The sequence below is a fragment of the Scatophagus argus genome, chromosome 20, assembly GCF_020382885.2.
Source record: "Scatophagus argus isolate fScaArg1 chromosome 20, fScaArg1.pri, whole genome shotgun sequence".
Lineage (NCBI taxonomy): Eukaryota > Metazoa > Chordata > Actinopteri > Scatophagidae > Scatophagus > Scatophagus argus.
In genome coordinates, this window is record NC_058512.1 from 2,363,626 (window position 1) to 2,391,092 (window position 27,467).

General features: G+C 45.5%; 1 protein-coding gene across 2 annotated transcripts in view; it reads left to right on the plus strand.

Moving 5' to 3' along the window:
* The first annotated feature begins 9,160 nt into the window (after window positions 1–9,160).
* The window catches only part of pde8b (phosphodiesterase 8B), a 30,931-nt gene continuing 12,624 nt past the window's right edge, over window positions 9,161–27,467 (plus strand). The window contains exons 1-10 of one of the 2 annotated variants that reach the window (XM_046375264.1): window positions 9,161–9,955; window positions 18,142–18,198; window positions 22,980–23,170; window positions 24,731–24,790; window positions 25,322–25,379; window positions 25,690–25,778; window positions 25,869–25,947; window positions 26,269–26,409; window positions 26,487–26,575; window positions 26,666–26,720. In XM_046375264.1, the coding sequence (XP_046231220.1) occupies window positions 9,674–9,955; window positions 18,142–18,198; window positions 22,980–23,170; window positions 24,731–24,790; window positions 25,322–25,379; window positions 25,690–25,778; window positions 25,869–25,947; window positions 26,269–26,409; window positions 26,487–26,575; window positions 26,666–26,720 (1,101 nt within the window). In that variant the 5' untranslated portion in view covers window positions 9,161–9,673. Of the gene's footprint in view, window positions 9,956–17,433; window positions 18,034–18,141; window positions 18,199–22,979; window positions 23,171–24,730; window positions 24,791–25,321; window positions 25,380–25,689; window positions 25,779–25,868; window positions 25,948–26,268; window positions 26,410–26,486; window positions 26,576–26,665; window positions 26,721–27,467 lie in introns of those variants that run through there. The other variant, XM_046375265.1, reaches the window with a different exon arrangement.

Below are 27,467 nucleotides of genomic sequence, written 5' to 3' on the forward strand. Positions count from 1 at the left end.
CGTTTTTATAGCATCAAATAACTTATTAAAATCAAATTTATCTGAAAAATGAAATGCTAAGAACTACCTAAGATGACAAAAAACCATCTTTGGGAAAAAATTACAACTATTTACTAGTTTACTAGTTTTTACTTGGGCCCTGTCCCATCTGCTAATATGTAGGGGGAGGAGTTTATGAGCTGCACTGCAGCCGGCCACCAGGGGGCGTCCAGATGTTGTAGCTGGGTGACTTAGAAGTCATTGTGTGTTGTGCTCTATTGTGCTCCATGCTTATTAATCTGTACAGGTAACATGGGGGATTACATCAGTTTCATTCATTTTATCAGCCATAGGTGCAGATGCATGAATGCATATCCAGAGCATTTATTTCTGTGAGGAAACAACATCTCAGTTTGATGTTTAATGGGCCTCAAACAAAAGAAAGTATGTAAGTGTGCATGTTTTCATTGTTTTATTGTGAACATGCGCGTTTGTTTGTGTGCCTAAAGTACCTGCTGAGACTGGCAGGAACCAAATTGCTGACAAGTGTTTTCACATTCAAATGACAGAAAATGCATGAGTTTTATGGCATAATTTCTACAATATAGTCAAACACAAGCAACATGTATTTTTTAAATCACATACACACATCTCATTCCACTCAAGCTCTAATTTGAGCTAGAGTTAAAATTTGCACACGGACCTTTCCGTTTGATGGCTCATTGAAACTATTTTCTGCCTCTTTGGAGCACAGGGAGTTTTATTTGGCTTCTGAGTGACTCTGCGGCGACGGTGGCCACTTAAGAGTTTCTGCAGCTTTTCATTTGGCCCTGAGAGGTCTGGTTGAATAGCAGAAGCCATTAAGAGCTGGTGATGAAGCTTCATTGGGCCCCATCGAATCAGATGCTTCCCATTGTGTTCTTCCTGGAAGTTATGTACATTATCTTTTAGTGGAGCGGACTCTGGCATAATTAATGTCCACTTTAGCAAATGACATTTCTCAAATGTGCTTCGGCCATCTGCGTGAGTTGCAGCTCTTTGTACAGAAATATTTCCATATGGCATCAGTGCCACTTATGTTTGGCTGTACTTTTAATTAGGCAGCTTATGATTTTAGACAAATCTACTGCTTTTTTTCACAAATGTATTTCTCTCAGCATAATTTCCCTGAAAACACAGACGGCTTTAAAACAATTTTTCATTTTTAAAATGAGACTAACTGCTTATTAAATCAACAGCAAACAGAAACCGGAAGGAAATAATAGATAAAACTGGACTTCCTGTTGAGGTCTGAGTTGAGTCAGAGGCTGAACTGCCACACAAACACACACACACATGATCAGGTGTTAACTAACTTGCAGATAATGTACATTAGCTGAAAGTTAGTCATATTTGGCTATAAATCACTTTGCTTTCTGTGTGGACGCCCCTCAAGGGTCAACAGCCAGCAATGCTGAGCTAAATGCTAACATGCGCACAATGTCAGCGATAACATACTGGTGTATAGCAGGTATCACGGTTATCATTGTCACTATTGTAGTCATAGTGTGTTAGCATGCTAACATTTGTCAGTTCAAAAAGACATTAAGCTTCTCTTCTTCTTAAGCCAAATCTAATGAGTGAATTCCATAAAATATATCAAAGAGTCGCACATCTTAAATTTCCAAGTCAAGAACAACAAAAAAAAATTCACTTGTTAATTTGGCAATTATCTTTTATGAGAGCTTTTTTTTCATGGTGTCACTTAAGTTCCCAGGGTTCATCATCTGGGAGCCATGAACATCTGTGCAAAATTTTGTGCCAATCCATCCTATAAATGTCGAGAAATTTTAGCAGTCAAAACTTTGACCTGCTGAAGGAAAAGTCACCCAAGTTGATACAATTCATCCTCTGAGGAACATGGATTTTTATAGAAAATTAAAAGGCAATCCAATAAATAATTGTAGAGATGTTTCAGGCTGACTGACAGACAAAGACTACCTTCTTGCCATGCTGTGGCTAACAGGGCAACAAATCATTCAGACAATATTGAGTGATCAGTTATAGCAACTGGAAACTCTTCACCTGTTGACATTACATCTAACCCTCTTTTAATAAAAGGTCAGACAGAAAGCCTGGAGCTGTGTGCTACTGACATTTTACCAAAGTCTTCTGTTTGACGTGTCCTCCATCTGACATTTGTTGAAAACCAAAACCTGAGAAATTCGTCTGAAAAGCAACAAAAACCGAAATGTTTCTTCTCAGACGGCAGTGCCTTATTGTCAAGAGTTTATTGAAAATTGAAACGAGTAAGCGCAGACGGCAGATAACAGCACATGCCAATATAAATTCTGAACATGCTGCCTCGCGAAGCCGTGAGCCAAGCGCTGTGACTGAGAGCCTGTGAGCTCGTTTTGTATCTGCTCCCCTCTGACACTGATAAACAGCCCTCACAGTCTGCAGAAACGACATGTTAATGAAAACCCTTTTGTAAAATGTGGATTCTCCAGGTGTTTCTATCATCAGTAATAAGAGAGCTGCATTTCTTATCACACGACAAACTGTCCCTACTGGCCTCACGGAGAGTCTCCCGTCGATACATGTTGATGCTCGGCGTGATAAGAAAGGTGGCAGAGGGAAGGCGACAGCAAACAGGTCCAGGTTTGATCGTATCGCTTGGAGTGCACCGGTAAGCTGCCGTCGTCTTCCATCAATGCCGACGTGTTAGACGTGCACAGGCCTTTTGTCTTGGTGGATGAGGAAATGTTGCAGGATCTTTGCTCAGGGTTGCATGTCAGAGGAAGGTCACCGAGTTGTGTGACGGTCCTGTAACAGAGTCCAGGAGTTTTGGGTCAGGATACATGAAAATCTCAGCAAGATTGCAGAAAACCAAATTACATTCAGCCCAAGACTGTAAGTTCCAGATGATGGATCGGTCTTTAAAGGTGGAGTTGGAACCAAACTGACGAACTCTTCTCAAAGACCGAGTGGGTGCCATCAGTTCAAGAATGGGCTGCTGAGATGGTGAGAGTATTTGAAAAGATGTCCTATAAACGGTTTGGATGAAACTTTGTGCAGGGTTACAGACATGGACTGTAAACTGTGGGGACAAAATCTGTACGTCCTTGTCCTCCAGTGGTTTGTGAGTTTGATTTTAAAGGATGTGACCACGACATGTGATGGAGTGTAATTATGGTGACAACCAGACTATCATGTGGGTGGTGATGACGAGGGCTGCATATGTATATTTATTTTATTATTTATCTTGTGCACATTGTTTTGCTTTTTGTTAAAGAATAATGAATTAAAAAATGTTCATCTGAAAGACAAAATAACAGACTAAATTAAAGTGATGTGCACTAAATAACGTACAAATGTGTTCACTCTTCCACTTTAACCTGTAGTGACAGCTTAATTGATTGATAAAAATGTAGGAGTTTATTTTATTTTTAAGTGACCCTTTTAAAAAAACTACCCATGGATTTTAACATGCTTGATGTGTTGTACCAGAGTTAATTTTCACAGCTAATTTTCATCTGCAGCCTTTTGGCAGGTCAAACAAAACTGGACACACTACACGAGTTGCACATGGTGGTATATGAGAAACACACACACACACACCACAATAAACCCTGTGAGTCTTGCGTGTAATTCCAAATAGAAATGATAAACATTCGCTGATCTGCTCCTTAGAAAGACAGACGTCATGTATGTTTGCACACTCGCATGCACAGACGAAATGGAAGCACACACAAACGAGTGTGAAAGCTTCCTGTATGCATCAAAGTGTAACATAAGCACTCTATACCGTGTGTGTGTGTGTGTGTGTGTGTGTGTGTGTAAGACGGATTCAGTTCAGCCATGCATAATTCAGATTTAGGGAAACAAAGGCCTGCTTATGTCATAACAGGGTAAGCTACACATTCTTGCAAGTTGAGCAGAAGAGGCTGAAATCCAGCTCCTGGTAAACAGGATGAGAGCTCTCTCAGCGTCTTCAGCTCGCGCGTGTGTCCTCCAACAGCGGCTTTCACCTGTTTTACACATTTAAACATACCGCAAACACACCAGAATTAACGCTAAACGTTCACTTTATCACTTTGTAGAAAACGATACGACCCTGTCAGGCTCTGCAGCTTTTCTGTCTGTTTAATTCTTTTTTTGTTTAACTTCCTTATGTCACCTCATGCTTCAGTCGTTCTCTTTGTGAGTCTGGTGCCTTTTTTTGCTTTTCAACAAGACTTCTTTTGGTGATCACTGTAGACAGGATGTGAGGCCTGAGGCGGTTTGGAAGCAGTCACATATCATCTGCTGTGCCTCTCACGCCATCTGCTGGCCAGCTGGGGAGCCTTCAAAGCAGAGTTTAATTCCTTTTCTCAAATCTACCACTTTAGGCTTTCATGCATTTTGTTGCACATGAGGTGTTTCACACACCCACAGTGCTGAGCCTTCAGAATAAGCACATAAAATAAACACACAATGACGAGGGTAAAAAGTGAAGACCTACAAATATGGATGCTGATGCAGAGAAGCTCCAACGTGGAGGCTTCACGTTCAGCCCAGCAGCACAGAAAATCTATACGGTCAGCACAGTTTGAAGGTGGACAGCCAGGATTAGTGTCATCAGTTCAGTATGCGACCACATGTGAGATCTGGTCCCCGTCTGCCGTTCGGTTCCTGAGTTCTGTTGCTGCTGGACACTGGACAGAGGGGATGTCCTTCGACTATCTGTCCGTCTTTTTGGACTAACTAACAAGAGCTCGAACGCTCTGGATGTGTGTGTTGCTCTCCCAGCTTTCCTGCGCCGATGGTGGCTATAAAACACGACAGTCTTTTGACATGCACGCCACTCATCTCATCTGATTAATTCAGCCAGCTTCCACATTTCTCTGAGTCCTCCTTCCAGGAAAGTGATTACACTGGTCATCACCAGCAAAGACAGGCTGTGATATCTGCAGCATCTCAGTCACTCTCCAGATGTTATCTCCTCTCAGCACTTTGTTGACAGTGTTTTGTCTCAAAAGCAGCTTCACAATTGGTTGACCTCAGTAAGACTCGGTGCTCTGAGGCTAATTGATGCACCCATCACTGCTTCTTTTCTGCTGGTGGACACACGTAAAATCATCCATTATTCATTCCAGCCAGGTGATGATTTCATTTGTACTGCGTGTCTGCATCCTGGTCAGAATATGTGATTAAACAGTGCAAATGGATGGGAATAATTTGCCTTTCAAAGTCACAACATGATATCAGGCTGAAAATGCAACCTTCAGTCTTTCATCTTATGGTTTGGGTTTTCACAGCACCAAACTGTACTGATTTGGGGAAATAAGCAAAGATTCCCCACACAGCAACTAAAAAGGCCACAATATGACAGCTTGTGCTGCCCCCAAGTGGCCAAAAAAAATAATTATAGGGCTCGAAAGTGTGACGTGGCGGAGTGTAAAAACCACAATGCATTGTGGGCTTTGCGGGCAACTGAAAAGTGCGTGTCTCGGTGCGGTCCATTTTTCCATCCTCTCTCTCGCAGCACTGTAATCTAACGCGAAGTGATGTAAACAAAAAATAAACTTGCCAGCAAAAATGGCGGCCGCGGCCCACAATGCATTGCGAGATCACGTGCCCTTTCTAGCCCTATTGAAACATTGAATTGTTTTGCGCTTGCTGTCCTGCTAGTCAGCAGGCAGCCATTAATGTGAGTGTATTGCTAACGGAGGTCACGGGTTTCCGGTGCTGCGTTTGGCTCACATTTCGGAGGGAAATGTTGTACGTCTCACTGCACCACATTAATCCTGCAGCTTCAGTTACCAGTTTAGAAGTTAAAATCTGTACACATTTGCACTTCATTAGTCGATCGACAAAAAATCTGTTCGCTTTTCATGTAAAAATATTTCATGGTTCGAGCTACCTGTCAAAGAAATGACACTGAATTCAGTTTAAATGTAAATAATTCAGGATAAAACGCTTCTGCAGTCGACCCTTTGAAATAAAAGCGCAGTATTTGCCTCTGAGATGTAGTGGAGCAGCAGAATAAAGTTCCATAAAACGGGAATACTCGTACTGGTCCCGTCCCCCCGGCGTGAGGGGACACTAGGGCCGCACGGACACCGAGTCTGCAGCCTCAGCCGACAAGGTGAAGAAGTTCAGGGGTCTGACAAAGTCTGCAGCCGTCGGTACCTGCGGGACTCGTCGTTACCTCTTCAGCTCCCGTACGAGCTTCCATGTGGCGTTTCATTCACGCTGGAGGACAAAACACTGAGACATGAGTGGACTGTCAGCAGAGGAAAGTGCTTCACTCGCCAATGGACCACGGAAGGTAGGACGCGCTTTCTGAGCTTCAGTTCAGTGTGACACATCCAAACTGCACTCTTCTTACCTGTCGTTTCATCAGTGAGCCACGGAACAAAACAAACAAACAGCCTGAATAAAAAATGTATAAACAGAAAAGGGGGCGACTGCTGTGGACGGGAGAGTGTGTAGAAAAAGTTAGAGCCAAGCAGAGTTATCCTCCATTACCTTTAAACTCTAATACTCTGCTCAATTTTTATTTACTCTTTTAGACTGACCAGAAAGAAGAAGAATAAAGAAGAGTTAAAAACTCTGAAGGAAGGATAAAATAATAAGAATAACGAAAGGATTCATGTGTGCAGCCCTCGTTAGTAAAGTTCATTCATATTTTTATGTGATGGTTCACAGTTTGCTTTGTTTCATGCGTGGTTTGCCAGCTAATATGTGGACGTTTTTAGCAGGCCTACACAGACTCATGTGAACATGCATGAAGTTTTAATACGTCAGCCTGTAACTGCTAACGCTTACCTGCAGCGTGTGCGAGGCCTGCCGCCAGGGGGCGCTCTGCGTGTCCACCGGGAGCTCATTTAACAGCTTTCAAATACAGAAACCCGCACAGATAAGTTTGTGCAGGCAGTCGTCAGATAAGTACTCAGATACCAACACCATACTGCAAAAATACTCCGTTACAAGTAAGATTCCTGCACTGATAAAGTGCAGAGGTATTACTATCACTCAGTGTGGGGCAGATTTCAGTGGAGTAAAAGTATAAAGTAGCAGAACTCTAAGTACAGTAGTTGAGTAAATGTACTTGTAAATGTACTGGGAGTAAATGTACCACGGCTGCTTACCACGGTTGGTTTTCCTCCAACAGACTGCAGCTTCTCTTTGTGCGTTTGAGTCGCAGGAAGCGTTAGGACGACTCGGCCTCTTTGTGTGGTTGTGTGGGACTCATTTGCATGTGGCCAAGCTGTGGATAAAGTTGATTTTTACGCTCTTAGAAAACACTGCACAATAAGTGACTTTATGTCCAAGCTTTGCCGTCCTGACAGTTGAACTGAGTCCACACTGACAGGCCTGATCCAGTTCTCCCTCTACGATGTGCTGGAGATATTTAAGAGCTCTAAAGTTAGACATGAGATCATTCAAACACCATTTTATGGTAAGGGATACTCTCTGAAGGGTTTATGCATTCCCACTATATGTATAAATAGGTAATAAATAATGTATTAATGCCTGTTACAAGCAAAAAAAAAGTCCAAACTTGACTGGTTGGAGGGACAAAAACACGGATTAAAATTTACAACGACAGAAGTGATGGCGTGTTATGAAGTGAGAAACTCAGTGGGCGATTTATTAACATTCAGGATTGTGTGTTTAATGGAGAATTAGGAGCGACGTAAACTAAACTTGGCACATTTAAAGCCCTTTAAGCTGCTATGAATGTTTTGATATCCTCCAACACCTGAGGGACACGTCTGCCTCAGGACAGGTGCTAACTGTGTGTGTGTGTGTGTGTGCCTGCTGTTTGAGCTAAAAACCAACACAATGAGCTGAAAGATGCTAAGATGCTCCGTAGAGCCAAAGTGATCCTTCTCTGCGAGCTCATTACTCCAACTGAGCTCTTTCACAAACATGTCGCATTGACTGATTGATGGCTGCTTGAAAGGGTGCAGACAAACGGCGGTCAGCATCCAGACTCAAGCCTCAGGGTCGCTGTAACAACACCTTCACATCCTGGCAGGCGGCTGGCGGTTGGTTTGCACTGAAGATTTGTTCATTTTAGTTGTCATTTTCAGCACTGATGTTGAGCACGGTGGGCCGACCCGTGTGGCGTTTCTGCTGCCTCGCTTTGCATCTTAGATTAGATGTACAGTCAGACCTGGAAATTACATCACGAAAGCAGAAACTTAAATTGGACGTAAGCTGTGTCAGATGAGGCTTTTCTGCCTGGAAGTAAATGGAAACAACCACTGTGACTGTGATCCTGATTTCACAGCTGCCTGGGGGAATGAATGACCCACAACACTGACCGTTTGGCCTCGAGTGAACTGAATGGGACGCTGAAATCTGGGCGGCCCCAAACTAAACCCTGATCACAGCCTGCCTCCAACCTGGCAACCTAAACAGTATGAATCCACCCTTTTAAAAGAGGAGCCGCTCAGGTGACGACATGCCAAGCGAACTTTGTCGGCAGGAGATCAGCTGTCGTTACAGAAGACTTCGTCCTGGTGTTGACGACAAGATCAGTTAATGATGCAACAGGATGAATCCAGCTGTCACTAACATCTGTCTTCATTATCTAATAATCTGCCATGTGATTCATTTGATCGCTTCTTTATTGTATAAAATGTCAAAAATAGTGAAAGAATGCCCACAGAACCCAGAGCAGGGGTTTCATATCCAAATGATATTGATCATTAATGATATTTTGCAGTGAATAAGAGAGATTCTGATCCTGCTTTCTATTGCATTCTTACTTTTGCTGACATTTGATAGACCAAATATTTAATCGAGAAAAGCCCCGATCTTGTTGTTGTGTCTCCCTCTCATAACTGTGCTGTCAGGTCGGCCTGAATGTTTCTGTGGTCCTCCACCACAAAACACAAACTCCCGCACAGCTGCACACATCTGCCACAACCAGCGGCTTTCTCTCTGGGTATCTTCACGGAGAAATCTGAGCTGAAAGACAACATGAGAAGACTCTTCTTCAAGCCCTCCATTACTTTGATAGCATTAAGTCTAATTCAGCGTAGTGAGGCTTTAAGTGACCCCTGGAGTCAGGGCCGCGGCCTCCGGGGAGATTAGAGGGCCATGATGGAGAGATGGAAGTGATATAAGTATATATAAAGAGAGAGAGAGAGAGAGAGGGAGGGGGAGAGGGATGGACCGTGGCCAATCATCTGCAAGCAGAATAACTAAAGTAGAGACACAGGCGAGATTTCATCGAGCCAGTTGCTCTCCACAGGCCCAACATTTGAGCCCGTCACACAGGATGAGCGCGGACACAACGCCGGATGTGAAGAAAGCGACGACACCGAGCAGCCAGGTGCTTACGTCCGTTTATTAATCTCATTCATTCAGCCATTTCTCAGCGAGTGCTACGGGCCACCAGCGAGGCTTCAGACCACAGCCCGAAAGACCCTCGGATTTTCTGCTAAATATGAAATCCAAGAGCCGACAGTAGCGGAGGCTGAGGAGGAACCGGATTCACGGGACGCATGAATTAAACAATCGGCAACACCTCACGCCCCCCTCCTCCCCTTCATGTGCTCCAACGGCGTGCGGAGGAGAGAGCGATCCGAGCCCGCAGCCGATGCCCGGAGGAAACAGCAGCCTGTGTGCAGGCAGCTGTGGACGACAGGAAGGTGGTACCCAAGCGTCGCCGTTTATTATCTGGGATCTGACTCCGGAGGCGCGTCGCTGAGGTATGGGCTGCGCTCCCAGTATCCACGTCTCTCAGAGCGGGGTGATCTACTGCCGGGACTCAGACGAATCCAACTCCCCCCACCAGACCACCACCATCTCCCAGGGCACCGCGGCCACGCTGCACGGGCTCTTCATCAAGACCGATGCGGCCGAGACCATCCCCTCCGTCATCACCTACCAGAACCGCCACTCGCGCAACAACTCGTACCGGGACCGCAAGGAGAACAGCGGCGGCCACAACCGCATCGAGGCCGAGACGCAGACCAGCCACACCAGCGTCAAGGTACGGTGCGGTGGGCTACATGTAGCACACACGGTCACCTCCTCGTCATCACCGTCACCATCACCGGGTCGTGAGTGAGAGCCGCACGTGAGGAGGCCTGTTTGTTTGTTTGTTTGTTTGTGAGCGGAGGAGGCCCGAGCCTTCCGATCGGCCGCTTTAATTGCACTTTCGTTCAGCGTCCTCTCCGGCATCAGTCCCTCCCTGCAGCCAGCCATCACCGACCAGAGTCCGGCCCGTTACATGTCACACGACCGGGCGTGTTTTAGTGAAACACACTGCAGCTGGCCTGACAGAATCAATCATTTGTTGGTCGAGATGCGGTGCAGGCAGCCGCGGGTCTGACTTAGTGGGCTGTAAACAGCACAGCACGTGCAGGTCCAGCTGTAGGGCAGAGCTGGGCCATGTCCCCCCCCAAAGGTCAAAACTGCTGGACCCTCCGTCCATCATAGGATCTTGACATTCGGTGAGTGGTAGCTGTGAGGAGATGTGAGGACAGTGTTTATTAATGTGAAGGCTACATTAGACTACATTACAGTGTGCAATAAAACATTTATGGAATGTTTAAGTCATGCTTGGAAATGCAAACTGGGGGCCAATAACAGTAAAGCAGTTAAAACTTGTTTAAGGAGCAGCTTTAGCACCACAGGAGCTTTGACCTCAGTGGGCTGCAGGTGTCAGCTCTCTCTGGTGAGGCCGCGTGGTCGAAACCCACCAGCCAAAATGTGCATGTGATTGGTTAGTTCTTCAGCAACAAAGCAGAAGTCCAAGGATCACCTGTGGTTCCCGGTTCAGCCGACCCCCACGGGGCGGTTTGTGGTCCTTTCTGTTCAAATAGAGGAGAATTATGAGACCTTTTAGCTCACAAACTGGGAGACGTGTAGCATGAGAGATGGCATCCATAATAGTATCCATAGTGATTAACTAAATCGTTGGGCCACAAAGTGGAAAAATAAGTTTATTTTAGTTTATAGCTCATAGACGAGCTGCATGTACGTAGCTTCAGACTTCAACTAAATGAATCAGCTATAAAGTCAATAAAAATCTACATTTAAGGTGCCCTTATGAGTTTCAACCTCATCCGGAGGTCTTGTGGAGGGGACAGGCCCCCCCTCGATATTCAGAAAGCAGCAGAGGACTTTTATTTTGACAAGCTGCCTGTCTGAGATCCTGACTACACCTGACGCCTGGCTTTTGATTTTCTTTGCATATGAAGACACTTCCACTAGAAATCGATGCATAAAGTTTACAGCTGGTGCAGCAAAATTCGCCAGAAGGCAGGAAGTGACGTGTTTGATGTTGACAAAGAAAAGTTTGGAAGAAAGTGTCGTGCAGTCAAGCAAAAGGCCAAAGATAAATAAAGTTAGCTTTTAGAGCGTGTGATTAGTTTCCAAAAAGCTGTTTGAGGAGATCCTTAAATTAAACGGCAACCAATAAGAAAAGTTTCTGTGCGCTTGATGAATGAAAAGGTCGGAGGAGCAGTTGAGATCGTAAAGGGATGAATTTGTGTTTTGTTAAGAAGTTGTGCAGCAGATGATCGTGTCATCAGACCCTCAGAATAGACTAACGCTCAGATTTCCTTCAACATAAAAGACACATCAATGTGATTAGAATCATTTTCTTATAAGATTTCTCATCAGCTAAACTAAACTTACTCGTATCGTCAATTCAGTGCAGTCTGGACTGAACTTTTGGCCTTTCTACAGGCTCTACAAGTCACAGGGAAGATAACTGGCACATTATGAATCATTGGATTGAATAAAAATATTTAACAGCTTCACATCAGCAGCTGAAATCGTAGAAGAGGGTGCAACAGCTTAACAATGTTTGGGCCCAGCAGTTTCATAACTTTGATAGATTTGTGTCATCAGTGTGTGTGTGTGTGTGTGTGTGTGCTGGTCTGTCAGCTGGTCTGTCAGCTGCTCCTTCCCTCAGTTCTCCTTTATCTCTGAGGACGAGTGAGAGGATCAATGATACCATTTATTATTAGAACCATCTGCTTTTCCCTGCAGGATCTTGATAATCTGCCATGGCGTTGATCACGCTCCCGTCTGTGTGTGTGTGTGTGCGCGCGCTCATGTTTACATACACAAGTCATCTGTTTACCCCTCTGGTCAGGACGGCAGGAGTGCGAACAGTCGCATGTGAGGGAGCTGATGCTGCTGTGTCCTGTACAGAAGTCCCTCCAGGGCGTCTTATGAGAACATACAGAGGAGAGGGTGAAGGAGCATTTTCTCAGCTTGTTCACAGACACACAAAGGTTCAGCCATTATGAACAGCGCAGGTCAAACCACAACTTATGACAGCAGTCCTGATGAAGACAGCTTTTTGCATAACGTGTCTTTATAGGCTTTTCTTTATGTGTTCATTGGCATTACGTGAGAAAAGAAACCGAGTGACGACACAAAGTGAAGGCAGGACGAAAGGCAAAAGAGAGACGACGCTAACAGCAGCACCAAAGACTACAACCAAACGTGCACATCTTAAACCAGCAGTTAGAGGTCGACCAGTAGTGGATTTACAAAGTTGACTTGTTTGAACTGAGCATCTTGGGTCATAGCCTTTAGAGATAAATAAACCTGCAACCGAGGAAACTAATCATAAAATGATCCAGGTGGCACCGAGTTTTATTTTTAAGCCATTATTTTCCCTCAGAGTCTCCATCAGGGCCGAATTCTGCCCGTACCGAATCGGCCAAACCGATTAATCGATCTGCCTACCGAGTCTGCCTGAACTGTGGAAGATTTAAACAGATGCACGTGTGTCCACACTAAGCCAGCAAAATCCGGAAACTCATGTTTTACTCTCCTCACCAAGCCGATGCTAAAGGAGGAGTTCATGTCAGAAACTGCGAGCGATGTGGTGCTTCTAACCGTCTCTGTGAGCATCGCAGGTGGGCGGGACACGGCACACCTGGACTGCTGAGAGGCTTAACGATGTCTGCCGCTGTCGGCGTCTCGTCACGTTCACTGTAAGCGGACGCTCTCTGCTTTTTTTGAAATTAAACATAGCTCTTCAACTAAAACCAGCCAATAAAATCTACTTCCTCCCAGAGATCAACAGCAGATTAAACTGCTCAAGATTTTTGTGGTTTTCCTCCTGTTCAGGCCGTCGAATTCCAACTCGGTTTGTTTTAAACATGATTTTCAGATTCAGCCTTCTCAGTGTGGACGAGAAGTCTTAGTGAGGATGTAAGAGTGGTGTGTGTGTGTGTGTGTGTGTGTGTGAGCAGGAACGTCAACCAGGCTGTGAAGTGGAAAATAGTTTGAATGTTGGACTGCGACAACTGTTTACATGCAGCGAAGTTCCTGCAGGTGTGTGTTTACATGCGTGTTATGTCACTGGAGTGTATTCAGAGTTTTTGCTGTGCACAGTCATGTTTCCATGCTCTTGTTTTGAAATGATCTGCAGTGCCAGGGCTGGTGGCACGTAGCGGGCCGGGTCAGACGTCACAGCTGGGGCATAAACTCCTCAGGCCTGGACATCCAATCAAAATGTAGTCCTGAGTGAGTGAGTGCTTGTCTCTCAACAGTACTGTTTTATTTTCCATGCTGATGGAACAGCATCAGCAGGTCACCACTTCATCGCAGGCGCACATTTTTGCATGTCTTTGGATTAAAAGTCTGATCACTACTGGATTGTACCCTAAAGGGGCAGTTCACCCCGACATTCCATCATGGCTGTGCCCCAGTGCACAAAGCAAAGCTCCATAAAGACATGGTTGGATGAGTTTGGTGTGGAAGAACTTGACTGGCCCACACAGAGCCCTGACCTCAACCCCATCCAACACCTTTGGGATGAACTGGAACGGAGATTGTGAGCCAGGCCTTTTGGTCCAACATCAGTGTGTGACCTCACAAATGCTCTACTGCATGAATGGGCACGAATTCCCACAGAAACACTCCAACATGTTGTGGAAAGTCTTCACAGAAGAGTGAAGGCTGTCCCAATACTTTTGTCCATATGGTGTGTATCAGCTCCGGCCGATTTATTGGTTTCATTCTGTGAGAGGAACTTCGAGCACAGAGAGAAAGTCCCCATCAGAAACACAGTGAGGGTACATTATTTGATAAAACAGCATAAAATGTTTGAGGACCACATTTTGAGTTATGTTCCACGGTTAATGTTAAAAAACACAGTTTACAAAAGGGATTCAGTAAAGAACCGTTACTGCGTACAAGAATAGCCTCCATATTGTGCTATTATTGGTGGTGTAGCATCACATTTGAAAGCTGCAGCCAGGAAGCCTGCTCACATGACAGACTTAACCCACGTGAACGTATCACTCGATCGGCGTGGGCTTATCGAGACTTCACACTGTGGAGAGAAGTCTGGAGGGAGATAACTGCAGACTGAGGCTGGCCTCAAGTCCATGTAGGCACCACAGAAGGCCACCTGCACTGCAGATAAGACGAGGCCTTGTTGCAAGGACTGTGATTCACGTAAACACTCGACGCCTGCTGTTAACAGTGATGAGTAATACGACGAGATGACAGCCGACGTACACAAAATGAATCAAATCAAACATTTCACACAGGATCAGAAGACTTAGCCCTGCGCTGAAGGCCGCAATCACGTCATACTGTATCATTTCTGATTTCTAAACAGTCTGGCGAGTTTCAAAGTGAGGGCGACACACAAGGTCAAGTCTGGATGAGAGATACGCCCCCTCTTTGTCGCTTACCCAAAATGATTAGACATCGGCCTTAGCGTAAACAGCTCTTTCTGTTCTCCAGCTATAATGTAAACCAACTTGTCATCCTTATAATCTAACATCATTGTAAACAGTGAAAACGCCTTCAAAAGCACTCATTAAACAGACTGTAACTTTGTTAAGTTTATTGAATTGGGAAGTATAAACTGCTCGACTGGATGGTGGAGCACCGAGCGCAGTGTTTAATCTGTACCGTAACGATGTGTATACAGTATAGGCAATGACATGACGTACCTGCGCCCTGCGAGGTAATTAAGGGTTTATTTATACAGCACCTTTCAAAAGCCAGCGTTACAAAGGGCTTCACAGAAACAAAGACTGTAGACTCTGCTGAGGTGACTCCACGCCGAAGGCAGCACACAGCAGGAAACGCTAAAGTTAGCAGTTAGCTGAATGTCAGAGATGTGAGGCAGACAGCAGGAAGTTAGATAATGTTGTCTGGCCGTCAAAGCTTGCAGTGGCTCTGACGTGAGCTTTAATGTGAATTACATTTCTCCCATGTCCATATTGTCTGTGAGTAAACACACTTGAGGCTGTTTAGAAATCACAGAAGAAGATGCCCAGCGTTTTTCTCCAGACTTTGCCTGAGAATCGTCATGTTTTTAAAGGGCAAGTGCATTTTTTAGGTTTTTATTTCATTCTCCCAGCAGTGTTTGTCATCTATGAGATTATTCAAGTATTTGTCCAGGTATGCATGTTTTAGCATTAGAGAGGAAATCAGTGCTGTAACCCCTAATTGACACGCTTTGAGTTTTCTTCAGCATCAGAGTAATCCGGCCATAGCTGACTGTACGTCTGTGGATGCGCCGCAAACAGGAACATCTAACAGCTCGTTGTGCCTGCCCAAAACGGTGCCAGTTGGCCTAAATGTGAATAAATATGGGCTTAAAACACAGGGCTCAGGTTGTGTCCCACAGCCAACTCACAGACTCCATGGTAACGTCATACTTCTTGTTTACATCCCCTAAATTATGGGCACCGTAAGTTCAAAACTTACACTATGATTATCCACCGACCAGAGTTGGGGGGCCTCACAGTGTTGGACTTTGAAAACCACTGATCTACGACCTCATGGGTTATTGTAGAGTCAGAACTGACTGAAGGAGCCTGCCTGACCGCGTCCTGAGGAAGAGAATATAAAGATGTCTCATAATTTCAGACTCGCGTTACCCAATGCTCATACAGCATAATGTGTCTTTGACCGGCTGCTGTAACAGAGTAAATCCCCATCGGGATCGGTCTATGTCCCGTATGTCCCCCTCACTTATCTCTTTCCTTCCACTCACTACTGACCTCTGATTTCTGTCCACTGTCTCCTGTCTGTCCTCACATGCCTCTTTTGTTGCCTGAAGGCTGAATCAACAAAGCTCCCAGCCTTTCTCCTCCTTCTCCACATCCATCCATCTGCCCGCTGCCATTCATCTGAACTCTCAGAGGCTCTTCTCGTCTGTGTACTCGCAAATCTCCCCTCACCTATTTTCCCCTTCCTGTATTTCCACAAAGACTTTGTCACCCGCTCTGAGACTGGACGGTGCCCCAGGAAAACGTCTTCCGACACTTCCTCCATCATCGTCTAACTCCACAGTCTGATCTCTCTCCAAACAGCGATTACTGAGCCGTTCCCTGTTCGACCGCCTTCCTTCCTGTCCTGTTTCACATCTGGCTGCGTCGTCCACAACTAAAACAGAATTACTCATTTTCTCATGAAGCCAAACCTCAGCCTGTCTGGCATCTTTTGAGCCCGTGCTTCTTGTCATCACGGAAGCACTCAACCACGATTCAGTCCTTCTGATCCCCTAAATCTTTCCTCTACGATGACAAACCACCAGATGCTCCTCCTCTGGTCTACTAGCTTGGTGGACGTCTGGTTCAGCGCTCACTTCGGTCACCTCTTACTCGATTGACCTCATTATTTTTTTCGAGACCTCAGCAAGATGGCTGATGACTTGAAAGTGACTCCGACGCAGACGTCCAAGAATCCGTTTGCGCTCAGAGATCCACAAGACTGCGACAACACAATCCTGCAAGTCTGCTATCTTCAACAAAGACAGACGGACTGTGTTTCCTTTCACTTTCGAACTTGTGACATTTTACAAAAAAGGTCAAAAGTCAGCCTCATGATGTTTCCAGTCTGTTATCCAGCAGCAGAACTCAGCAACATAAGGGCAGGCTGGGACCACATGTGTTTCACATGCGGTCACATGCTGAACTGGTGATTCTGATCCCGGGTGTCCACCTTGAAACTGTGCTGACCGTACTGATCTTCTGTGCCACCGGGTTGAACGTGTCTGTGAAGCCTCCACGTGCTAGGACCTTTAGCTTCTCTGCAGGAACATCCACATTGGAAGCCTTGCAGTCCACCACAAGCTCATCGGCTTCAGGTTTGATGGAACATTTCTCTATGAGTTTGTTCATTTCCTCAAGCCCAAAAGCTGTTGATGACGTTGGTGGATGGTGGTTAGCTGAGACCAGACGTGGCTTGAGGTACGTCCAGCTTTAAGTCTAATTACCACTGACAAATAATACCGATATGTGGCTGAGTCACCGGCTCCTGTCTACCTCACTGCTTTAGTCACACCGTGGCTTCGGACTGACTGAGTCAAGTTTGTGCGTAGCCTGCGTTAATATGAAGTTCGGCCATCGATTATAGACTTAGCTGCCCCCCCCCCATCACCTCTGTCTTTATCTCTCCTCTCTGTTTTTGTGGATACATCATAAATAGTTTTCCTCAGCTGGAAAGAACACGACCCTGGTGGTTATGAGTGTGTGCACCACATATTCTAAGACCTTTCAATGAGGAAAAATGACTCACAGACTCAGAGTTTGCTCAAAAATAACCAATAACACCTGATTGTTATTTCCCTTGCCGTGACACGCACAGAGCCGACGTCCAGAACACGGCTGCTGTATGTTATGATGCAGTGCTGATTCACGGTGGGTTTGAAGTGTGGCGTAAACATGTGTGTGCACGCATACGTTTGAGGGATGCACATGTTGCAGAGTTGCTTATTCACACCAGAGTGACGCATGGGGTTAAGAAGGCTGCACACACATATACAGCCCAGAGTGCGACGCTCCCGCAGTCAGATTATGCAGGTAAACCTGTGAGTTCAATCTGACTGGCTGCTAATACCTTCTAAAGATGTTTGCAGAGCACAGGTCCACTCTGGGCTGCTAACGCTGCAGGAGAGGCCATCACATATACGTCGTTTCAGGAGAAGATTTCAGTTTTTCTGAGGAGATAGCTGGTGTTTCGCGGAGATTTAAAGCTGACAGAGGGAAATAAGAGAGATTAAAGGCGGTCAAGTGTAACACAGACAGACAAAAGCAATATGCCACAATGCTGCTGGACATCAATGGTAAAATGGTGAGATGTGTTGACAGATTTTTTTTTCATTTGTATGTGTGTAGGTTGTTATTGCATGCTCTGCTTGTGACACACAGTCTGATCTGTTGTTGTTGTTGTTGTTTGCAGGTTTCGGCTACAGAAGAATGTGTGGGACCTATGAGACTGACTCAAGAGCCAATTCAGGTAAGAGTGAGACAGACCACTGGATTCATGTTAGTGTTGTGTAACTGATTAGAAGAGACGACTTTGTGTCCTCTTTTTGTCCATTCTGAGTTTCCCTCAGCACCTTGTAATCTTTATTCTGCAGCTAAAGATTATTCTCATTTGTGATCGATTTACAGATTATTTGTATTAGTAAATCGATTTATCATTTAGTCTGTGGAGTGTCACAAAAAATTTCCCGTCACAGCTTCTCAGAGGTGAAAGTGTCGTCTTCAAATGACCAAAAATATTCGGTTTGTTTGTCAAAGAAAAGCAGAAAATCCTGGAATCAGGGAATACTTTATTTCACTGCTTTTGCGTGTCCCGAAGGGGTGCCTAAAATCTGATTGGCTGACTCGCTTAAGTATGATTGGCTGTCTGTCCAGTGTCCCAGACGGGACCTTAGGTTAGACTTAGTTTTCTTTTGTGTGCAGCCTGCTTTTGGATTTACAACTAGTTTTTGAGGACTTAAAGAGTGAAGTATGGTGGTTTTATGTTGTATTTCTTTGGTCCCACTTTGTTGGGTTGTGATTGGCAGGACCTTTTATCTTTTAAATGCACTTATTGTAAGACATTTAGGATGAAAGCATCGTTAAATTGGGAGTGTAAGAAACTGTGACACACTGTAGTGTCGGTAATTAAAGTCAGTGAGAAATGATGAATTAATGCTATTCATTAAAGCCTAAGTCCGTGCCCCACTGGGGCCACCCCAGTCCACAACCAGTCCCTGGTTACGTCAGTCCTGCTGGGATCTCGTCTTGCCTGTCAGGTATGTGGGAATATTGCAAGGTTAGGTAGGGCTGAGTCAGGGATTGTCTGTGCTCATCCTCTGGTTGGGGATTAGGCCATGTGCTAGTCAGATTTATCCTTATGTAACAAAGAAAGTGAGAGTTGCTGGAGGTGACCAGCTGCTTGAGATGCGGACACCACACAACATTCCTCTGCTCTACTTTACTGCTCCTCCTCTGACTGCTTTATTAGGTGCTTGTTTACTGCTTTGATTGAGTTTGCTTCGGTTTGAGTGATCTCCAGGGCTTCCCGAGTTCAGCTCCTGCTCCGGTGCAGCCATGTGAGAGGCCTGGCGTGCCACTCCTGTTCGTGCTGAGCTACAGTATCCTCCTCCGCCCTCCTGCTTGTTCACCACACCAAATAACATTGCACCACGCGGGCAGGCAGAAGGTCCAGGGGCTTTATTAAAAACCCTTGTAAGGCCTCATCTCGTGGCCCACAAAAACCCTTCAGCTGCGCTCCTGAAGTCGTGCCTCCAGCCTTCTGCTGGATCCGTGACCTCTCCCGCTTCGCTCCTTCCACAGGAACGGAGAGACGAGAAGGGAGAGATAAAATGCTCTGCGGGAGAGAGTTATATATAAAGTGAGTTTTCCTTGACATTTACAGTCACTGCCTTACAGTCCTGGAGAGCTTCAGCCTCTCCAGATGCGTCCTCCTTCGGCTTATCTGATGATTCATGTGTCACTGCACAGATAAGTGAAGGTAACACACGTTATATGTTGCTCTGCCTGCAGTATATCCCGTTCAAAAAAAAAAAAATCAAAGGTTTTGGTAGGCGCCACGTAGAATTGAAGAATGAACGTGAACATGTGATCAGAGCTAATTAATCAGTTTGTACATCAACAGAAAATCAATCGGCAAAACATCTGATTGTTTTAAACTAATTTTAAGCCACGATGTCACACATTCACAGGCTGCAACTGCTTGCGTGGAGTACGCGTTTTCTTCTTCATATCGTTGTGTTTAATACTGTCAACTGAACAAAACATGTTGGATTTTTCTGGCATTTTAGAGAACATAATCATCAGATTATAATCAGTGATTACAAGAAAAACAGAGATGCACAATTTGGATTTCCCCTTATCAGTGCAATATATTGTTCATCCCTGTAAAAAAAAAAAAAATCAGTGGATGCAGCTGAGAGTTTCATCTTATGAGTTTTTGTAGTCATCAAAATAATCCAGATGCAGTGCAGGGCAGAGTAAACAACTGAAACCTTCAAAGCCTTCTGCCAGTCCAGCGCTGTAAGAAATCCTCCAACACTTTCTGTCCAAAATCATTGTGACGGTTTGCTGGAAACAGTCCATGTGTTTTAATTTAGGTGGTCCACCGTTGAAGAGGGGGGCGGGTGTTAAAGGTTAACTTGATTTATATGTGAAGTGCTTTGTAGCCTGTACAGTCTGAGGACGTGAGCGGTTCACTCGTGTGGGCTTTCAAAAGCTGTTTGAGTCTGAAAGTTCGTTCCTGAATTGACAGAATAACCTGAACTCAGCTTTTACCCGACGGAGGTTTGAAATTGCATCTAACGGTTTATTTTCAGTATCGATTTATCTGGTGATCATCGTCTTCTTTCGTCATTTTATCTCGACGAATGCTCATCAGGTTAACATATTCAAACAGTTTCACCCAATAAAGTCCAAAACCCAAAGGAATTTGAGTTTGTGGACTTGAGCGATTCTTCGCTGATCAAGATCGCCGCAGATTTAATTTTATGTCACTAAAATCAGCACCCGTAGCTGTTTGCACAGCTGAATAATCATCTCAGCTCTACTCCAGATGAAGCTGGTAGGTGGACCCTGAGTCCTCGCGACTGCACCAGATCCGAAAGCGACTGTGAAAAGCAAACACAGCAGCACCTTCCTGGCATCTGCTGTACGCAAATTAAAGCCACTGATCTCATACTTTACATTTGATTATTATTCTGTACAAAAGCCTGACACAGGATCTCAGTGGCTCTGTTAGCACACACACACACACAGATAAAGTGCTCAGAGCTAGTTAGCCCAGTGACACCTCTCTGGATTTGGGAATCTCCCAGCGTTGCATGGCATCTGGCCCGGTTGTGCAAACATGGCGGATTAACCTCTGAACTCTGAGACTGTGAGTCAGCTCGCAGCGGCAGCAGTCAGGGATGAAAACACTGACTGAACCCTGAGTGTACGCTGACACGAACCACCGAGCCAGAAGGTGTCGTTTGCGTCGCTAAATCCTCATAATTTAAACAGTTTACTTTAAAGCTGCTGTCAGCATGAGACCGTGTGAGCACTTGTGGGCTGGTAGCACAGAGTGAAGTCTGATTCCTGACATGATGTTGGTGTGACGGAGTGTGTTTGAATGCGTGTAAATCAGACGGGGGTTTTGAGACCGGCGGCGCCTCCAAGCTCGTCGCTGGTGACATATTTGGGTGGCGGGTCAGAGATGTGTGCGGTCGGCGTCCTCCCAGGGTCTGCTGGGTACCGTGCGTGTGGAATTTCACATGTTAGCACCATGGTTACACAAGCCAGCACGGGATCAAAGACTGTGGACCTTTCACAGCCACTCACCAATACCAGCTCATTTTCCCCCTCCTCCTCCTTCTCCTTCTTCTTCTTCTGCTGCTGCTGCTGCTGTCCTCACCTGTGCTTTTCCATATTTTCTGTCTGTCCGATCTGCAGGTGTGAAGGGCAGCACAGATAGATAGACGCTACGAACTCCTGCCTCTGCCTCTGCCTCTCTTTCCTTTGTTGTCCTGAGACGGAGTCAGGAGGTGATGCTGCTGCGAGGCAGAGCTGAGTACTGTAGGTTCTGACTGCAGACCAGCTGCTGGTGTGTGTGCGTGTGTGTGAGAGAGAGCATGCATGTCCCTGCTGTATGCATGTTGTATTTCCTCTCCGCTGTACCAAAGGTTGCTGTGGTGTGTTTGTGGTCAAAACACAGTGTGGGATCAAAAACACGGGAAGGTAAATCAGTGGGAGAGAATTGCGTGTGTGTGTGTGTGTGTGTGTGCCCTGTTGATGCATCTATTAGTATTTTTTTTAGCACAAAGGCGGCCTGTGGTAACAACGGGGCAGTTCGTAGTCTTGAAATCCCCTCAGCTGTGCGTTTCATGAGACTGTGGGAGGAAAATCCACATACGATGCAAACTGCAAGAGGTGATTTCATGTCTTCTCTATATTTTTTAAAGATTTAAACGCTTCTCGAGCGGTTCCGCTGATAACTTCTATCAGATTTTACACATGTTGAGTCACTCTGTGAACTCAGTCCATTAGGCCTGCTTTTTACTGTCAACGTTTCCACTGGAAGGAATTAAATACTAAAACATTTGGTGTTAAAACATATGTATTGTAGGCTTGTTGTATTTTAAATCAATTTGTTTATCTTGCATGTGGCGGCTCACTCAGTTGCAGTGTTTAACGTGGCTGTTCAGCGTGTGAAAAGGTCAAGAAAAGAAAGTTTTCAGCTATAAATGTTGTTGCTCTCGCTGAATATTCATCTCACATTAAAGATTCATAAGCAGGACTTTCTTAGCCGGCGAGCCTCGTGACATGACCCGTGGCTTCTGTACTTCACCAGCATCATGTCGGGTTATTTGTATTCATTACCAGAAATCTGAACATTTGACACATCAGATAAGCTCAGTCATAAAGAATAAACCCTAAAAATGTTGCATCCAATTTCATTGCAAAGGTCTAATGATCAAAAATAGCTCAAAGGGAGGCGAGTTTTAAACATGAGAGACACATCAGAGGGTTTTGGCAATAAATTCTACTCTAATTTAATTTTCTAAGTCATAAAGAAGGAGGTTACACCAGTTACTATCAGGCCCATAAATGTCAGTAGCCTTCAGTGAATCACTCAAGTCTGGTTCTTGGATGTCTGCTGCTCTGGAGAATGTCCTGTCTGTGGTGTCGCCCCAGTAACACAGATATCCCATAATTATCACCGTAGTAGCAGCGCTGTCTCACCCAGGCGTCCATTCCTTCCTGTCTCCTCAGGTCCTGCTGGTGTTTGCCAAGGAGGACAGCCAAAGCGATGCCTTCTGGTGGGCCTGCGACCGCGCCGGGTTCAGGTGTAACATCGCGCGGACGCCTGAGTCTGCCGTCGAGTGTTTCCTGGACAAGCACCATGAGATTATAGTCATTGACGGACGCCACTCGCGCTACTTTGAGCCTGAAGCTGTATGCCGGTGAGCCTCACCTGTGTGTCTGCTGTTTGTTCCTTATTACATCTTTGAAGGACTGACTGACAGCCTTTATGGTAGCTTGGATCTTTACTGGCTTTGTGAGGCTACAACCAGCAGCAGGGTGGGGGGACAGCTCCAACACCATCCACCTTCCAGCACCTGTGAGGCTCAGTAATCTGTCACGGAAGTCCCTGTAAAACCACAACTTGTCATTGTTTCTCTTCACTGTTACTCTTCAGTTTAACAAAAACCCTTCACCACAACCAAAACTGATCAATACTTATGAGATTTATACCTAAAATCAGTAGTAATACAACTCAGAGTTCAGTCTGCTTAAATCACTGTGGGGGTTTGTTGGCACCATCTAGTGGTCACGATATGAACTACACCGACCTGAAGCTGCACCCTCCGAGTTCCTGCAGTCTGTTTGGTTGGGTTGTTATGATTGCTCAGTTCAATGTTTAGCTCTGAAATGAAGCAGGGCATGGCGGATGTCACAATTCACTTCATAAGAGCCTGTTTGAATAGAGGGACACTTGACTGGGCCTGAACTACACATTGTGAGTTTGTTTGTGGACATGAAAGCTGGAAAGCGGCCCAGGGGAACTAAGGGTAGTACACATCCAGAAGCTTGAAAAGAGGGTTTTTTCCCTCTCTTTATTGTGCATTTTTCCACAGCAGAAACCCCTGGACTTTTTCAGGAACCTCTTTGATTGCAGCCTAACCTCATTTGCTCCTTGTTCTGTGCTAAGATGGTCCCCTGTTAGCCTCTCTTGCGTGAGAGGACATTTCACCATTTATTTATTTCTCCTTTTCCCTCAAGAGCATCGCAAACGTGCTGGTTTTCATGTGAGATCCCTTCTTTGTGAAGTCTAATGCTGACATTGAAGACGAGCAGTTGCTTCTGAAAGTGTAGCACAGAAATATCTTGTGATGACACTGGAATTAGGAGTTATGAAATGATAAAAGCTGGATGTTCTGCTTTTTCACATCCATGAACAGAGGACTTGTGTTCCAGGGTATCTGAGTGGGGATTCCCGTGGTTCAAAGTGTTCAGTATGCGTCCCATGGTTGTCTTCATACCTTCTAGGCATCGTTATTGCAAAGACCTTTTATTTAAGCTGGTGAAATTGTTATTTTCAGCCAAGACTGCTTTTATTTCTGTCATGACTCCTGCAGACTCTTGGGCTGTGGTTATTGTTAGATTCAGCACCGGACTGTCAAAAGTTCTTGGGCACGCTAAAAGCCACCGCCGTATATTTTCTAGAGTGATTTATTGTAAGTGCTTCATTATTTCCCCAAGCGCAGGAACAGATCCATTCGTCTCTCCTGTCACGCTGTCCTTTTTTCCGTCCCTCCCACCCCATGAGGATCTCTGCCATCGTCTGTCCTCTCCGTCCTCTCTGTTTCTCCTCCATCCACTGGTGTCTTTTGTGGCGTCCGTGTTCATCCTGCATCCGAGTCCACGCAGCCTCTCACGAGCCCTAAGCGTGAACGGAATGACTTCCTGTTCCTGCCGACTCCTAATCTGCTTGATTTCTGTTGTGTGTTTGTTTTGTTTAGGTTGATCCGCGCCACAAAGCCCTCTGAAAACACGGTCATTCTTGCCGTCCTGCCACAAAAGTAAGTTTTGTCTTTGCAGAACAGTTTCTGTGCTAAGAAATGCCTCCGAGTACCTGAAAACCTCCAGTCTTACATCATTTACCTCAGAGTTAATGCAAATGCAGAATCTCCTCCATGTTTACATTCAGTATGTTGTCCATTACCACAATTCGGTCAGGACGACAAGAGTCATGTCAACATGATCACTTCCCCCAGAATTTTCACATTAAAAGTCCCGTTAAAGTCAGGCTTTTAATGCAATAAAATGTCAAGAGTAGTTGAGGGTGGCTTAACATTGATCAGGAGTGCAGCAGGGAAGACATGACTGGAATTAATTGGGCTATGAAAACATTGATTTGTTTGTGCTGGCGGCAGCTGTTCTTTAATAATTGATTAACTGATCAGATTTGATTGACGGAAACCAGGCAGCCCACCAACCAACCAACCATCAGATTCTGTTTCATATTTTGCTGAATTCTGATTGGTCCATGGAAGTGCCTGCCATGTGAAGTAACCGAGACTGTTCTGTGACCGTTGTTTCTGTCGTTTTAGGCCAGCTGACCAGGATGAGCCATCTGTTCTTCCTCTCCTCTGTGCTGGATTTAGCCGAGTACGTCCAATAACTTCCCTCAGCTTGGAACTGCATGTTTCTAACAGACCGACTGTGTTCTGCTTGACTCTGGTGCTTTTAGTAATCAGAAAAATGTTGAATATCAGAGTGATGATGTGTCATGATTGATAAGCAGTCCTGACACCCTAAAACAGCAGCATTAGTTGCCAGCAGCGTCTGGTGGTGTTAAAATGACGTAGGAGGTTGGAAAACAAGTCACTGCTGAGTGAATCCTGTTTCAGTTTTCCACTCATGTGTCTCCTTCTCCTTCTCCTCCTTCAAACACCACTTAACCTTGTTCGGCCTCCAGAGGTTTGTGGAGAACAGCAGCGTGTCAGCCTGCTACAACGAGCTCGTACAGATCGAACACGGAGAGGTGCGCTGCCAGTTCAAACTCAGGTACAGCACGCGCACGGACGTCCACGCACTGACACGTGTGAAAAGTGGTGTTTACCCATCACGACTCGGTGTGGTTTTATTCCTCCACAGGGCCTGTAACTCCATCTTCACGGCTTTGGAGCACTGCCAGGAGGCAGTGGAGATCACCAGTGAGGACCACATAATACAGGTAGGCGTCATGTGCACGAACAGTCAGAGCGAAGCAAATCTCGAGCCTTCACATGTCGACTGCTAAGTTCGTCCCCTGAAAAGACCAAATGTGTGATTATCTGTCAGAGCTGTGGCGCTCCTGAACGATGACCGTTCAGATATTTAGTTTTATTTTATTTATTGTAAATGAATGAAACATCTGGGAACTAAATGTCACTCAGACAGGAGCAAATTTGTGTATTTTTTAGCCGTAGAGTATATTTAAAGTAGCAGGACGGTGATTGTGGACTCAATTTAAAATCCAGTGTTAAGACTTCGGTGTCTCCTGGTTTTGCCCCAGTATGTGAACCCGGCGTTTGAGCGGATGATGGGCTACCACAAGGGGGAGCTGATCGGCAAGGAGCTGACCGAACTCCCCAAGAGCGACAAGAACAGAGCTGACCTGCTGGACACCATCAACACCTGTATCAAAAAAGGAAAGGTCGGTCTCGCGTCCATCCCCCCGTCCACCACGAGACGATTCTGTATCACCGCCTGACTGTTCTGTTCTCTCTGAAGGAGTGGCAGGGCATTTACTACGCCAGGAAGAAGTCGGGCGACAGCATACAACAGCAAGTGAAGATCACACCTGTCATTGGCCAAGGAGGGTACGCAGAGCTCAATCAACCCAAAGACATCAGCTGCACGTTTTCAAGAAATCACAAATCACTGACAGCCTCTTATTTCACTTCCAACAGGAAGATCCGCCATTTTGTAGCCATCAAAAGACCTCATGTTGACAACAATAATCAGGTGAGTGAAGTGATAATCGCACATGACATATTTCCTTTCCATCGTCTTTCAGTTTTCCCTTTGGTGGCCTGCTGGAGGCCCACTGAGAGCTCTGACCCTCAAGAGTAGCAATAAAAAAAAATCTTCATCTTTGACCATTCATGTAGTACCTGAGACACCAGAATTAGCAGCACCACACTTTGAATTCTTGAACCGCTTCCTCTCAGATCTGCCCAAAAATAAATCCTCGGCTTACCAGCAGCTGCTTGGAGAAAAATTCTGCCACAAATTTTAATTTACAAAAGCCTTGGACTCATAAGCCCGCTTTGTGACGATTACACTCAGCTGGTTTGAGCAAATGTCAGTCCATCAGCAGCACAGCTTGGCCCAGTCGAGCCCAGTGAGGGAGTGAATGACTGAGTCCAAACTGGACTCTGCTGTTAACTCTGTTAGTTGTACATAAATCCTTCAAATGAACTGCAGGCTGAAGTGTCAGACTTAAATACTTCAGCGGGACATGTAGGTTCGCAGGCTTCCAGCTCTGCATAGCAGCGTAGCAGCATGCTTACTCTGCAGCAGGTGTGTCGCTGCTCTCAGCTGGCTTCCAGGCCAATAACGTCATACTGTGCTAAGCTACAGCTAAGCACCAGGATCCCCCGCTAAGACCTGGGAGGGCTAGCAGCCAGGCGCCAGGGCTATTTATACCCCAGGCAAAGCTGCAGTGAGACTAGCTTTAGCTCATTGCTCTCTTTCATCGTGTGTGTATAA